Genomic DNA, 14,235 nt, shown 5'->3' on the forward strand with positions numbered 1-14,235 from the left:
TAGCCTGAGATCTAAACTAATGCCGAGCTTGCTTTTGGTTTGGTGGAGGCCTGCAGACCGCTACTATTACAAGATTCATACAAGAAACACAGGCCAACCGTGCAACTAAAAGTCCAGACACTAGAACTGTCACTTTCCCAAACCTCGACCCAGACGCCAACATCCGTACCTTTTCTGTCACCAGTAAGTCTCCTTTGCATATGGACTCCAACTCAGCCCATAGCTCCTGGACCAATCTCTACATACCGCCCGTTTAATATACCCCGACAATCAATGCCACCCCGTTCGTCACTTCTCCCAAGGAAACTTGCTCCTGAGCCCTGCCTTTCTCTCAGTTCAGGTCCAGAGTGTATCCCGCATGCTCGTGTCTACGAAGAAGAGTATCGCGCACCATCTTCTAGGTGGTGGCGATCTCCTCCACATAGGGCTCGTCCTGCTCCCAGGGCTCGTCCGTGTCATAGTCCCTAGGCTCCTTCACGTCAATCCAACAATGATGAGGTTCATCTTTGGGTTCATCTCCCTCTTTGATCATCCAGACACGCGCGACAAATTGCGGATCAGCTCCGCCAGGAAGTCGTCGACCAGGCTCGGGGTCGTATCCCAGTCGGTGAACAATCGGCTCTACCTCGTACCACGCCAGGGGAGAGAACTGGACTTTGTGGGTTCGCGCATGATACCGGAAGCCAGCCCACTTTCCTCCGAGTGAGCGGGTTCCACGGCTATACCCATATAGCCCAATGAATGGTAGGTCTGAATCATGAATGTAGGTTTCATGTGGGTTGACTGATGGGTGCAGATCTTCTGGCTGCGAGATAAGAGCCGCATGGTGGGCTGCGAAAATTGAGGGAGGGAACGCCCAAGGGATTCCAGTGTCAGCCCGGATGCCCCTGTCCTCGAAATATCGGGCCGCGGTGGCGTTGTAGGACCCAACGCGGTTGAATCCCCAACTCTCGCCGTTTGGGCGTGGTGCTTCGATATCCGGCCCCTCCATCTGAAAGCCGGAAATGTGCCACACCCGGCTCATCATGGACACTGACACGACGGCTTCCTCTAGGAAAGGGAAGCGAGAGAACATGGGGAGTTCGGTCTCGAAAGGCTCGTTTTTCCAGCGAAGATTGTTGGCGACAGTTTGGGCTCGGTTGGTTCGAGAGACTATCAAAGTTAGCGATTGCCATCGAATGTTTTAGGAAGACTTACTGTATCCCATGGTGTCCTGCGACCGGGGCAGCATGGGGTAGTGATTTGATACGATCAAGCGACGAATTGGCAAAGCCTCGTCATCAACCGCATATCCGGCAGCTTTCATAGATAGAATCCAGGAACTGCCGGGAATCGGCTTTGGAATGGCCATCCAGAATACAACAAGGGTATCCTGAATGGGATTTATTGTGAACTTAATCCTTCCATCAGCGACTGCGATGGCCTTGACATAGTGAATCGATTCGACCACTTGCTTGAAATCTTTGGACACGCGCTTGAGCTTTCCTACGGCGACATAAGGCGCCCGGGGGTGAACCTGAGCCCCATGGTCAATGGGGCTGGACATTGGAGGGATCAAGTATCCCACAATGGCTACCTTGACCTCCATAGGGAGTTTCGAAAAGGGGAACGCCATCTGAGAGAGCTAGTATGAGATATAAACGAGGATAAATAGAGTGTAAACTGATGAAAGGTGATGACTTGCCGTGATGGTGTCGTCAATGTTGTGTTGAAGTGTAGATCTAAGGTCCGAGTTTAGGCAAAAGGCTTGGGTGAAAACATTCCGCCGTAGTTTCTGGAGACAGGAGGATATGAGAAGGGCAGAAAGGGCTTTATAATAATTTTGTGTCAAACGCCCGGCGCGCTGTGGAAAATGTTGTGCTTCCTGCAGAGCCGGGGGGATATGCTTGGCTTTCAGATAGTTGACCAAGGCGAGGTTGGTACCTGCTCTCACAGTCAAGAGCGGTGAGGGATGTGATAGAGGGGTTTGAGATCAAAGAGCTTATGCTGCGTAAAGGAAGAGATAGCTGTCGATAGTTGGTACTCTCAAGGATGCTGTCCTGTTCCTTTCGTTGACGAAGTTGATGGAAGATTGTGGCGATACTAAGAGTTGAGGTCTTTGGCAGAATATGATAGAAGTCTTGCGATGTGATGTTTTGGATAAGAAAGATGCTCTATTGCTGGCGTCAATCTAGATGGATGAAATGTCGGGTAAGATGATGGTTCCGAATCTCGTGGTCCAGGGCTTGAGGTTTCAAGAATATCTCAAGACTTGAGATGACAGAACAGTAAAGATTTGATTTGTGGTGGAAGGATGAGGTAGTGAGTTTCGTGGGATGGTTGGGATGATGTTGGTGTATGAAGGAAGAAGAAGAAAGAGTTGATCGGATGCGAGGTGTGAGATAAGAGACGGAGAAGGGAACTTGGCCAATGTCACTGGTAGAGCCGCAGCTGTTTGCTTGTCTGAACGGTGGGTGAACCGGCAGTGGCAATAGACAGGGTGCAGAGAGTACCTCAAGACCTGTGATAGAAGAAAGAGCTAAGAGATGAGTTGTTGGTGGAATGATAAAGGGAGTGAGTTTCGTGGGATACGGTTGGGATGATTTTGATGTATGAAGGAAGAAGATGGAAGAGTTGATCGGATGCGAAATGTGAGTCAAGAGACGAGGAATGGAATGTCTGGCGGTGTCCGATTGTTTGTTTGCCTGGCCCATGGGGAAGTTGGCAGTGGCAGCAGACGAGTCTCAGAGCTGCGGGCGCTGCCTGGGCTGCTAGTCCCATGCGTTTGAGTCGTTGTGGTGACGAATCATCGATTCCCCATTGAAGATTGCCAGAACTTGCTACTGAGGGCGATGTTCATACAGGCCACGACGCGAGAGATCGTGGTAATGTTCACTTGCAGTGACAAGTTCTGTGAAGCTTCTGGCCGAGCATCTCAGATGTATAGCTATTTATGCCAGAACAGGAGTCTTGGACATTATCTTGAGCATTCTGGGGAAGAACATGCGGTACATCATCTCATACTTGTAGTCTCAGTGTCTCAGATATGGGATGAGGGACGAACATGATCAATCTTCTGATGACCCGACACAGAAAATAGGAAAAGAAAGACAATTGGACCTGGCTTTTCTTTCACTTTCAAGTATGTCTAGATTCCCGTTTTAGTTCTTATCCAATTGCTGCCACGCCACGACATTTACGTCCTTCGTCTCAGGTAGTCAACATGTGACGGAACACCAACATCACAACCAAACCGGCGAGAACTAGGTTCTGCCTCGCCATCGCAGCCGCTACTGCTAAACACTATGCTCGAGTTCACCAGGAACATAAAGTCCCTCACTGAGGTTTCTTAAGCTAAAGCTATTGCCCTGTTCACGCGCACGTTGATTTGGTGCGGGTCGCGCGTCTTCGCTTACACGAATGAACACATCAAAAGTCCTCATGAAGCGGTCGGGATTTATGAGATTGGTCATGGGCGGGGCATGCCTGTAATCAATTTCTCGGATGGGTGCTTTGCTTAGCATTCCTAAGACATATTTCCGACACTCAACTTATAAGCAACATCATCCGGTATGGTGTAGTGGCTAACATTTCGCGCTCTCATAACCTGAGAGATCAGTTCCGCGGAGCCCAGGGTTCGATTCCCTGTACCGGAGTTTCCTTTTGCACTTTCGATTGAGTGCATTCGTACCATTTTTGCTTGACCTTGTTTGTCGGGTTGACACAACATCAGCTTGCCTGAATTGATTTGTCTGTCTTGAGCGATTAATTAACATGCACGTGAAACTTGGGGAGCGCGATTATGTGAAGTAGTCTGACATTGCGAAAGAGACCAAGTATTGACATATCTACTCTACCATCTCTATATCCTTCGATTCCAGCTCAAATCCTTCATCCTTCCAAAAGCTCTCGTCAAGTTCAGATCATCAATTCATCATCTCAAGTCTTTTAGTAGACATAAAAGATCTCAGTCTCGCTATCCTGAGCACGAAGCTTCTGGTTGCGTCTCTTGAGAATAATCTTAGCAAGCCAAGCAAGAGCAGCGGTGCCAATACTGAAAGCAGCACTGCTGGCCATGGCAATAGCATATCTGGGCTCGTCGCTCTTAGGCCAGAGATAAGGAGTCCAGATGAAGCTGATGTTCATGATCATAGTAACCATGCTGATGGCAACAGCCTTCTTCTCCTTGGTCTGGCCGCAGACAGAGCCGCACCAACCGAGGATGAGACTGTTGACGGCGTAGGTTCCGATGGTGAAGATGACCATGCAGACGTAGCGACCAGCTGTATTGAGGGTGGCAGCGGCAGAGGCGAAACCGATGACTGCGACGGTCTTGGAGGCGGTGATGTGCCAGGTTCGTTCGTTGTATTTGCCTGACATCCATGAGACGAGGATGGTGCTGGCGCCAGCAATGATGTAGGGAGGGCATGTGAGGACGAGAGTGATGGTGGTGTTGAAGCCGAGAGTCTTGACGACAGAGGGGAACTAATCTGTTAGCAGTTGGCCCCTATTGAGGAATCTAAAGACTTACAAAGTTCTTGAAACCGTTGGCAGCCAAGTGAAGATGAGCCATGGCGCAGAAGATCCAAACCATGGGATCACTAGCAGCCTGCTTAAGACCATTCCATGTGCTGGTTTCACCCTTGTTACCCACAGTATCAAGCTCCATACGGTTATGCGCAAGCTGTCTCTCCTCCTCAGTCAACCACCTAGTAGTAAGAGGGAAATCAGGGAGGATGAAGTAGCCTGCAACAGCAATCACAAAAGTGACAGCGCCCTGGAGGATGAAGAGCCACTTCCAACCAGCGAGGCCAGCAACGTCGTCGAGACCGTGGAAGATACCAGCGGCGATGAGACCGGCGAAAGCAGTAGCGAGGATGTTTCCGGTGTAGAGGATGGCGATGCGGGTAGCGACCTCCTTGCGGGTGTAGAAGATGGAGAGGAGATAGACAGCGCCGGGGTAGTAGGGGGCTTCGGTGAGACCGAGGAAGAAGCGCGTTAGGAGGAGACCCTTGAAGTCTTTTGCGACGGCGGTGAGGGCGCTGACGATGGCCCAGAGCATCATCATGATACCCTGAGATGTTAGCAAGGGTTCAGTTGAGAGTTGAAGAAGGGGGGAGAGCTTACCATGTAGCGAGAGGGGCGAGTGCGGGTGAGGAACATGTTGGAGGGGATCTGGCCGAGGATGTAACCGACGAAGAGGATAGAAACACAGGTCTGGTACTCTGCACATCGTTAGTCAAGAACTATAGATGTGAGGGTAAGACTTACCAGTTCCCTTGAGGTTAAGATCCTCCTCAAGATCATTCAGACGCGCAAGGGCAATAGCATTGCGATCAAGATAGTTGAGCCAGTACATACTCCAAAGCATGGGCTATCATCATCAGTCACTTATCTCCTTCGTATCGATGATCAGTTACTCACCATCATCCATCGATCAAGCTTCTTCACAAGAGCAATCTCCTTAGGATCAGTCTTCTCATGAGCACCAGAGTAATCAATCTTCTCAACTTGAGGGATCATCTTCTCCGGATACTCATTCTGGAAGATCTGGGGCTCGACGTCCCTGATGTCGGTCTTGCTGTCACGCTGAGCCATGGTGATAACAAGTCAAGAAATTTATAAAGTAGAGGTAGCTGGGTAGTCAAAGCGATCGACTGCCTTGATGAGAATAGAACAGTGGGCGCTGCAAGGACAGTTATATAGACATTTCTTAACAGCGATAAAACCTGGGGATAGAGTGACAGCAACGCTCGTCCCCCCAAGTTCCCCATGGTCCTTGATCATCCCCCGCATTGCGGGGTGCAGAGTAGGAGTCGGCAACCCCGTAGACCGTGATATTCGGAGGGCAGATCTGGGAAGTACAGATTAAGTTGGTCTAGACCGTCGCCAAGAAAACTTGGGGTTGTACTCGTCTTGCGAGAACAGGGATGGAACTAGCTGACAATAGTTGTGTGTCTTTGGTCAACAGACGATCTGTGCTTCTAGTCTACAAGCAGGTTTATCACAACGCTAGAAAACGGCGCCAAGATGACTTAAACCACAATGAAAACCAGTACCGAGCGTCTAACAGGTTGGATTCCATACGAGAATGTATTAAGCTTTGTGTTAGAATGCTTCTTTCCTTCTAGAAGAATGGTCAAGCTGAGTGGCGTCTTCATCACGAGCCGTTAGTCTCTTCTCTTATTGGAGAAGTTCGTATTGCACTGCCTACCTCCAAAACCATCCCAATTACAAACCAGGCTACCAGCTTGACGAGAACTCCAAGTTCAATTTCCCCACTGCGGGATTTCCAGAACTGTACGCCCGCAGCAACAAGGTCGTACCATACCGAACAGGGAAGGAGATTAAGCTTAACGATTAAGGTTGCGGGGTCGACATGGGGTAATGAGCAGCAGGGATCCAGTGGAAGTGAGGACCGTTTCCCCCGCGTCATTGCAGCTCACGATGAGAGAGTAAGTTGTTAGATGATTGTTTTTGTAATTTGTATTATTTGCATGATTCATTAGATGTTGGCCAAGAGTGAGGGTGGTAGTTGTCTCCGCATTAAAGGAGACTAGCTTGGCTACTCCGCTGACATTACTTGGCTGCCTCCGCACCTTTTTGGCCAAGGAGAGGAGTCACCTTGGCTGCTTCTTATTGGCATCATCTTTAGAGATAAGGTCGTTGTAAGTGAACCATAGATCGAACCTTTAATCTCCCCCAGTTTACGCTATCAAACTTACGCAATGACAATGATCCGACTACCTGAAGTACGGCATGCATACGGCTCAATGCAACCCGTAAGCCCATCTCACAGGGATGTGCCAGAGATTGGGTCACGAATACCACCCTGATCCCTCACAGCTTGAGCTTTGGAGCATTTCATCACAACATCATAGCGTCTGTGTCAGAACCCCCTCTTGGCAAGTCCAGACCGTTCCGAAGATTCCCGCTCCAGTTTATTAGCTACGTTAGAATGTGATATCTGCGGGGGATCTAGCGGTTCAGTGCCCGCATCTCACTGAGGGAGGTTGGGGGGCAGTTTACTCCGCGAACAGTGCACTAGCACTCCACTAACGATGCTCCGCCACAGCAATTATCCAGTGATACGCCGGTGAAATGATACTAGGGTTAGTTTTAAGCTCGCTGATCTTGTTTTCTAGAAGAATTGCCGCTTCCTCATCATACATTCTATCTAGCTAGTCATGCATGTGCTTAGCCCTATTCAGACATACACATTCCAGTAGCCGCCTGCACTATCGACTCGACGCCCGCTCAGTGTCAAATGATAGGCTCAAGATAACCCGCCTTCCCGGATTCTTTTCGACAGGATCTGCCACTAGACGTCTTCTCGAAGGATTCACCGCTGGTGTCTCACAGATCTGCACCAGCTCCAAATGCGCTGTGACGTTGTTCCACTTTACGGGCGTTGGTACTCCGTAGTCTGGGGTTTTGGGCTTGGCTTTGGCTAAACATCAGCTATTTCAGCTAGAACGGGGAGTGATTACCCTTCCCCGCAAGGGTATCTCACTGTGATAACTGGGGATGATGAGCACAGACGGTTTACTAATGGTGCTGTCTAAGCGAATGCATCGGCGCAATTACTGGATTCGTTTGAGAATGTTGTTGGTTTGAAGGGTCGGATGCTTACGGGGCTCGTATTCTTGGCACGTCATCCTTGAGACGAAAGGCTATTGCTCCAGGGCTGGAACACGCGATGCGACCTTGTAGAAATGTCCATTTCCGTAGATTGGTTGCTCAAAGGCGCTTGGAATGTGCTTGGGTTCCTATTTCATCCGATGAGGCTCTGTGGTGAGATTCAGCGTCGTATAGCGTGGATTTCGCTTGGCTTCTTGGGGAAAAGAGTCTCGGGGGCTACTATTGGGGTCCCGTCAGCGCTTCGGGGACTCAGCTGTCGTGGTCCGGATGGGGTCGGAACCTAAGCCAAGAAGCAAGGGGAGATAGCGCCAACAACAATTCATGTTATCACTCTGACGTTGGGGAATCAAGGCTTGGCTTGGACTTGGGGAGGTTCGCCATCCTACTCTTCCCGAGAAAGGCTGATGAAGCTCACTCTGACCCAGGTGAAATTATAGGTTGGCCTCATTGCAACTCTTATCAAGCCTCACCGAGACTTAGGTCAAGATAATAATACGGCTCAGTATCCCGATCCTCTTGCTTGCCAAGCATAGGTCAGGTTGGAGATCATGGAGATATGGAAACTCCAATCATCTGTCAGACCAAAGAAAGAGAGCCAGGGAGTCTTGAGTAGCTAGATCAAAAGCGGACTGTTGACGTCTGACGGCCTCTGGGAGACAGAAAAGGTGAGACTAGCTTTCACCAAACCGCGGCGATCTACTACGAATCCAAGTCCAAAGGTTTGTGTCCCCTCTCCAGGGGCTACAGCTCTACTGGTAAGCCTTCTTGTCCAACGGCGTACATCAATGGAGCAAAGGTAAAGCGGTTGCATCCGAGATCATCCATGAGTGGATAGACGGGATACGAATTACCTCTTTCTTTGGTATAATCTCCCCAAATCAGGTTCTCGTTGCTGAAATCTCTCATTATAAATACAGAGAGCTCGCGTCCAAGAGGGTCGGATATCCTCAGCACATGCTCACAACATCTCCAAGAAGAAGCTCATCAACACAACGTCTTTCAGCACAATCCTCTCAGTACGCTTCTCTCGGTACCGAAGATCGATTGCAACTTGGGAGATTCGCCAGGGTCACCTTAGTGGCTCTGCCTAATGGAACTTCCATGTTCGAGACTTCGAGCTGAGATGTCGAAGCAGTGCATGCTGCCACCCATGCTATAACACATTCAGAACTCGGGTTCCATGCAAGCCACAAAGTCTTTCATACGCTCGCTGGGCTGGATTTTCGATGATTGGTGGGTGGCCGGACTGGCCGTCGACATGTGATGTTGTTCAGGGTGGTGTTCAGGGGCAACCGGTTGTGCAACCGCGGAATCCTTCATCCCTCCTCCCGACCAGCTCCCATGGCAAAATCCTGAAGCAGTGCTACATCAGTCTTTCTTGGGCTTCAGCTCCATCGCTTTTGAAAGCCAGTCACCTTGAATGGTCGCTTGAGATACGTCAAGTCACGACGACCATGGTCTTCATGTCCAAGTGCCCTTCAACGACATCAGGGATGTGCTAGGGACGCACTCGCCATTCTGCGGCCCTCTTGCCACCATTTCTCAGTAGCTTTTGTTCATCCTACTTAGTAGTCTCAGTTATCTGTGCTGAATTTAGCTCCCAAATGGCCATCCTAGACGCGGAGCAGAACCTAGTGGTCACACAATTTCTCGCCACTCATAACGCGCAACCATAATGATACAGGAGCCTGTATTCGTTAATTCAGCTACGCCTCAGCGCAGTCAGTTCCGTTATATATGGAGGCGGGCATTTTGAATGGTAGCATGCGTCTCGTCAAGTCACAACACAAGGGCTTCGTATCGAGGTAGCCTTCACTGACATCCATGACGGGTTCGAGAATTTCAGTGGACAGCGAGCGCTTACTGGTTCTTTGGCTGTTTCCGTATCCTTGCTTAGTGGCTTTCTGCTATCCTAGATGTTCTGACCCTGTGACCGTAGATTTCCAGTGTCCCCCTTCGTAAGGAGCTAGATGTTTGGCCACTCCTGCTCATTGGGTGTCAGAGGTCTTTGCAGCCACACAAACCAGATTCCATGATGTGATCACTGTCCTAGCGGCAATAGTGTAGTGTTCCGTCACAGTCAGTGGTTGTTCTAGGCCTGTTCAACTGTTCAAGGCGGGCTGGATACGTCCGGCCCAACTCGCCACGACCCCTGGCTCGTTTCGCAGATGCGTAAAGGTGTGCAAGAAGGTTCATCCCCTGTTCTCATCATCACATTCTCTTACTCTCATGTATCTTCCATTGTCACTGTCTTGATCGGGCTGCCATGGCACCCACCAGAACGCTACATCTATATCACAGACTAAAGTAGTGCGGCAATTTCGTGGGTCAATCGACGCAATTTACTTCTCGTATACAGTTACGTGGCCATCTTTCTATAGCCTCCCAATTGCCTGAGCTCCTCCTAAGGGAACCGCTGTCGCGCCATGGCAACTGCACTGATAAACTTGGTGCTCGATACAAAAGCACACCTATCCGGAGGAGGCACACTGCTAGCAAAGTTCCCAAAACGTGAACTTGCCACGCCATACTGCCAAGCTAGCCCATCCTCCATCCTGAACAAGGGTCCTCCTGATGTCCCGCCCTGGCAATCTGCATCAGTGATAATCCTATCGCCAGGAATATCGCAGGAGTGATAGCATCTCTCTGCTGTTATCCCATCCTGTCGCATAGGCTTTTCTTTATGATAAAGGTACCTATTAGGATACCCCACGTGTGACTATTCAAGGTTAGTGTTGATTCTCTTATTCTGTTCTCATTTACTCACAAAAGTTTGCGTGTGCATCAGTGTCTTTGTATCGAATTCTTTTACCCCGAGATACCCGTGCGTATCACCCATTCGATCCGCGAGAATCAATATGGCCCAGTCGTTACAGAGCATGCATTCAAATTTCTCCTGTTCATTCATGGGCGTTCTGTGACAATCTAGGGCGTCCTCCAGGGCGATGATGTCCGTCACATACGATATTCCTCCGCTCTGACCCTCGAAGAAGTTGGATTCAAACGTAACAGTGTCGGATAATGTATCCCACCCGAAGCAGTGCCTCGCTATCAAGACGTGTCGCGGTCCAACCAAAGAACCACTGCAAGTTCTCCCCTTCCCGTTCGCATATGACTTTGCGCCCAGGAGGATTCTCCCTAGAGAATAGGCGGGGTATTGTTGGCTATTCCATTCGTACCTGTCGTCTTTTACAAAGTCTGGTATTTTTCCGTCAAAGTTACCTGGAAGGTTGCGCCGTTGGCGTGGTTGGCGTGGTTGACGTGGAGGAACGGGTATGCCGGTGAAGTAGTCGAGTATATGCCTCGAGACGAGGTGGATTCTTGGGATAGGGCCGGTTTGAGGGGCAATAGGTGGTTGACCCGCCACAGTTGAGTTGTTTGCGGTGGTTGTTGGAGTTGCTATTGGGCCCGGCGGCGGCGGAGGTGGAGGTACGGGAGGAGGAACGGGAGGTTGAGGTGGTGGAGGTTGGTCGCGAGCCTCAAGTGTGTTGTCGCCAAGGATAGGTAAGGCGAATACCGGGTTGGTGAGGGCCAAGATGGCGATACTGAACAAGTTGAGAATCAACATCCTGCAGCGTACATGTTTGGAACAGAGAAGGGTTTGGTGGTAGCGCAAGATCCGAGAGTACACATCTATTTATTCTCCTCATGATTAAGTTGGGGCGTTTTTGAATTGGTGTTGTAAGTATAACTCACTAAGTTGTGAACCTTGTGGTAATTATGGCCGCCATACTCCGTACAAATAGACTCGTTTAACCAGGCATTCGTCATATCAAGAGCCGATGAGACTCTGTCGTTATCTCAGAAACTCAGATCTAAGCCACAGCCTGGCAGAGTCGGGCGTGCAAGAAGTCTAGTATAACCGCGATTTTTCTTTCATGGGCCATTCAACTGGCATACTCGGCACATTCCCTATCAAACCGAGAAGCATTCTCCTCTTGATTACAATTGCCAGTGTCCCTTCTACCATGCAGCTGTTTCCTGTTCTACTCGTGGCCAGGTGCTTCGTCAAACCTGTAACTCAAATACGTGGGCCCAAGACATGCTTTCAGCCACAATTCTCAGCTACAAATGGCAAAACATACAACAAGCCCCTTCTTCTTCTTCTTCTGGAAGAAGCAGAAACTAGAACCAGTCTCTACTCTCTATCATGCAAACCATGAATCCGCTTCTCGCATTCATCGATGACCCAGAATAATGCCTGGCCCTTTTCAGGATAGCTGTATTTTGGTGAGCTCTGCGTCACTTTCCTCTTCATTCATTGCGAGCCAATTTAGAGTCGGGCAAACCTTTCAGTCCTTCCTATTGGCTGTTGAATGACGTCTAATTGACCACAAAAAGGTTGCTCCAATGACGTGGAGAGCTTGCATCGTGCCATTTATATAGAGTTTGCCAGCCGTGCCCTAACACGCGAAACTTTATTGCTCTGCATGACCCTTTTGCTTATGTGGTTAAGTATCAAGGTGATTTTAGGTCACTTCGCTTTCAAGAACGGGTTTGTAATCGTTTCGCGATGGCATCCTACTCACAGATGCCAAGCGTTTTGGTATGCACTTGGAAGCCTTTTGGAGGACATCGCCTTCATATTGCAATAGAGTGGCTAAATCAATTAAATCATCTACTTAGAGCTCCTTATCCTCATCGAACTAACAACAAAACTTCGTTTAGCATATTTTTCCTCCCTCCACCAATCTCCCTGTCCCCTTCATTCTTTCATGATAACCTCCGCGTCCTGCAGATGTTTGACGAGATCAGTAGGTCCAGTGCTTGCATTCGCTTGAACATTGCAGACTGGCCATGGTGAGTACTTAGTGCCTGTTCTGTGATATGTAAACGTGACGCCATTGGGATAAATGGCCTCTACAGCTCTTTCGAAAGCAGTCTCGTCCCCAATAAGCCGAATAGGGATATCGTGGATTTGAATTCCATAAGTAGCCATTGTTCTAACCTTTTTATAATCAATAGTATGGGGTATGAGTTGCTAAATGCTATTCTATAAATGAGTTATGATGTTGATTGTTGTTTCATTTTTTCTAATGCGACGATGCAATTTATAGGCGGCCATGGTGGTTTCACTGCCATCGGACGTACAATGAGCCTCACTCTTGAGAGCGAATAAGTTGATGGATCAACTATTCAGAGACTCACCCTCTTCTGTACAAACGAACCACCTGTCCTCGTCACTTTAGGCCGGCAACTGTGAAGTGAAAATGGTCTCATTGTCTCATTGCACCTGACATATCAAACGCCTCAGTTGCTATATCCTCATTTCTCAGTAACGGGGACCCATGATACCAGACTTCTCGCTCCCCCTCCTCATTCGCCGTCTTTCTTGAGAACACCCTCATCCTGCAGAGTCTTTACCAGATTTGATGGTCCTGTACTCGCATTCGGTGCCAAAACCATATGTACAGCCTCTCCTCTATGTGAGCTCTCGTAAGGGTGCGTCACTCCTTCACCGTAGTGTGTCCTCAATGCTGTTTTAAAGCTCTCCATATCCTTGACAAGACGGACGGGGACATATTCGATTTGACTCCCATGAGTCTCGGGCTGTTGGTCTGCAGGCATGGTTGTAGATGGCGAATGTGAATGTGCATGTGAAGTTGGTAGTGGGTTCGGTGCTGTTGTTGATGTTGTTTGGTTATCTGGCTAATGACTTCTGGCGAATCGTCTCTTTCTATAGTCAATCTTCAGCTCTGAAAGGCTTCACTGTCGCTGCAATAGACACTTGTCACAGTCAATTGTTGGCGCGATCATCAGCCCTCTGTCAATGAACAACCTTCAAAATGGAGTCTTTTCACAGATAAATCGGGCACTTCATCACTCTCGACAGCTCGGTGATTCCGGCCTCTTCATTTGTCGAGAGTGAATCGTTTCATAATTCCCTCTCAGTCAACGTAAACCTCGGGACTTTTTCGATTGCTGCCCAAGTGATTTGTGTAAAATATTTACTGAATCAGGTAGGACTTCATTGTGCTATTGAATTTGACAGGCATACCAACGCGGCAAACACTATTGGTGAGGTGGTAATGACAGTTCTGTCACCAGGATGATCTCCTCGAATGAAACTTGAGCACTTTTCTTATCCTTGTGATCAAATTGAGACATCCGTTCTGTTTAGATGCAACTCTTAGGACTAAGAATATGCTTTTTCTTCTTCCTGGTCGTCCATCACGACACTCCCCTCCCAGTATACCCACGTTTCATTCCTCCATGATAAGCTCAAGTTTCTGCAGTTCTTTCATCAAATTGAACTCCGCTGAACCCTTGACAACGAGTCCCACTATCTTGTAAAGCTCTCAACATCTGTGTGTTTCGTAACGAATCCACCAGGATAGAAGATCTTCAATTGGCGGTACAAAGCCTCTAGCTTTTCTTTTTCAACGAGCTTCAGAGGGATGTAAACAGTCCGTGCACTGTATTCAGTTTTGTCTCCGGTATTTGAGTCTCCTGACATTGTGGCTGCGGAGAATATAATTCTTGATTGTTCGCTGTGTGATTCTTTAGTGGGTACGTGATCAATTTGCTTCCTTGGCCAGCCGTTCTACTGACTGGCCGCGTCTATCCATACCCAATGTCCCCTGCTGGCTCTTTTTACTCACTTTGCATCAAGCA

The 14,235-nt window shown here is 48.9% G+C and overlaps 2 protein-coding genes and 1 non-coding gene across 3 annotated transcripts; 1 reads left to right on the plus strand and 2 right to left on the minus strand.

Moving 5' to 3' along the window:
* Positions 1-397: 397 nt before the first annotated feature.
* On the minus strand, positions 398-1,615 carry J7337_005047 (uncharacterized protein; the record flags this gene model as incomplete). The annotated part of the gene is made up of 2 exons (XM_044822731.1): positions 398-1,152; positions 1,198-1,615. The coding sequence occupies 2 exons, from the start codon at positions 1,613-1,615 to the stop codon at positions 398-400; spliced, it is 1,173 nt and encodes a 390-aa protein (XP_044681222.1).
* A 1,930-nt stretch (positions 1,616-3,545) lies between these two features.
* Positions 3,546-3,635, plus strand: J7337_005048. Its single transcript has one exon. It is a non-coding gene; the product is annotated as a tRNA-Glu (tRNA).
* Positions 3,636-3,927: 292 nt separating this feature from the next.
* On the minus strand, positions 3,928-5,577 carry J7337_005049 (uncharacterized protein; the record flags this gene model as incomplete). Its single annotated transcript, XM_044822732.1, has 5 exons — positions 3,928-4,464; positions 4,511-5,053; positions 5,107-5,204; positions 5,251-5,353; positions 5,404-5,577. The coding sequence occupies 5 exons, from the start codon at positions 5,575-5,577 to the stop codon at positions 3,928-3,930; spliced, it is 1,455 nt and encodes a 484-aa protein (XP_044681223.1).
* Positions 5,578-14,235: the final 8,658 nt, after the last annotated feature.

This window comes from Fusarium musae, chromosome 4 (genome assembly GCF_019915245.1).
Source record: "Fusarium musae strain F31 chromosome 4, whole genome shotgun sequence".
In the NCBI taxonomy this organism is placed as follows: Eukaryota; Fungi; Ascomycota; class Sordariomycetes; order Hypocreales; family Nectriaceae; genus Fusarium; species Fusarium musae.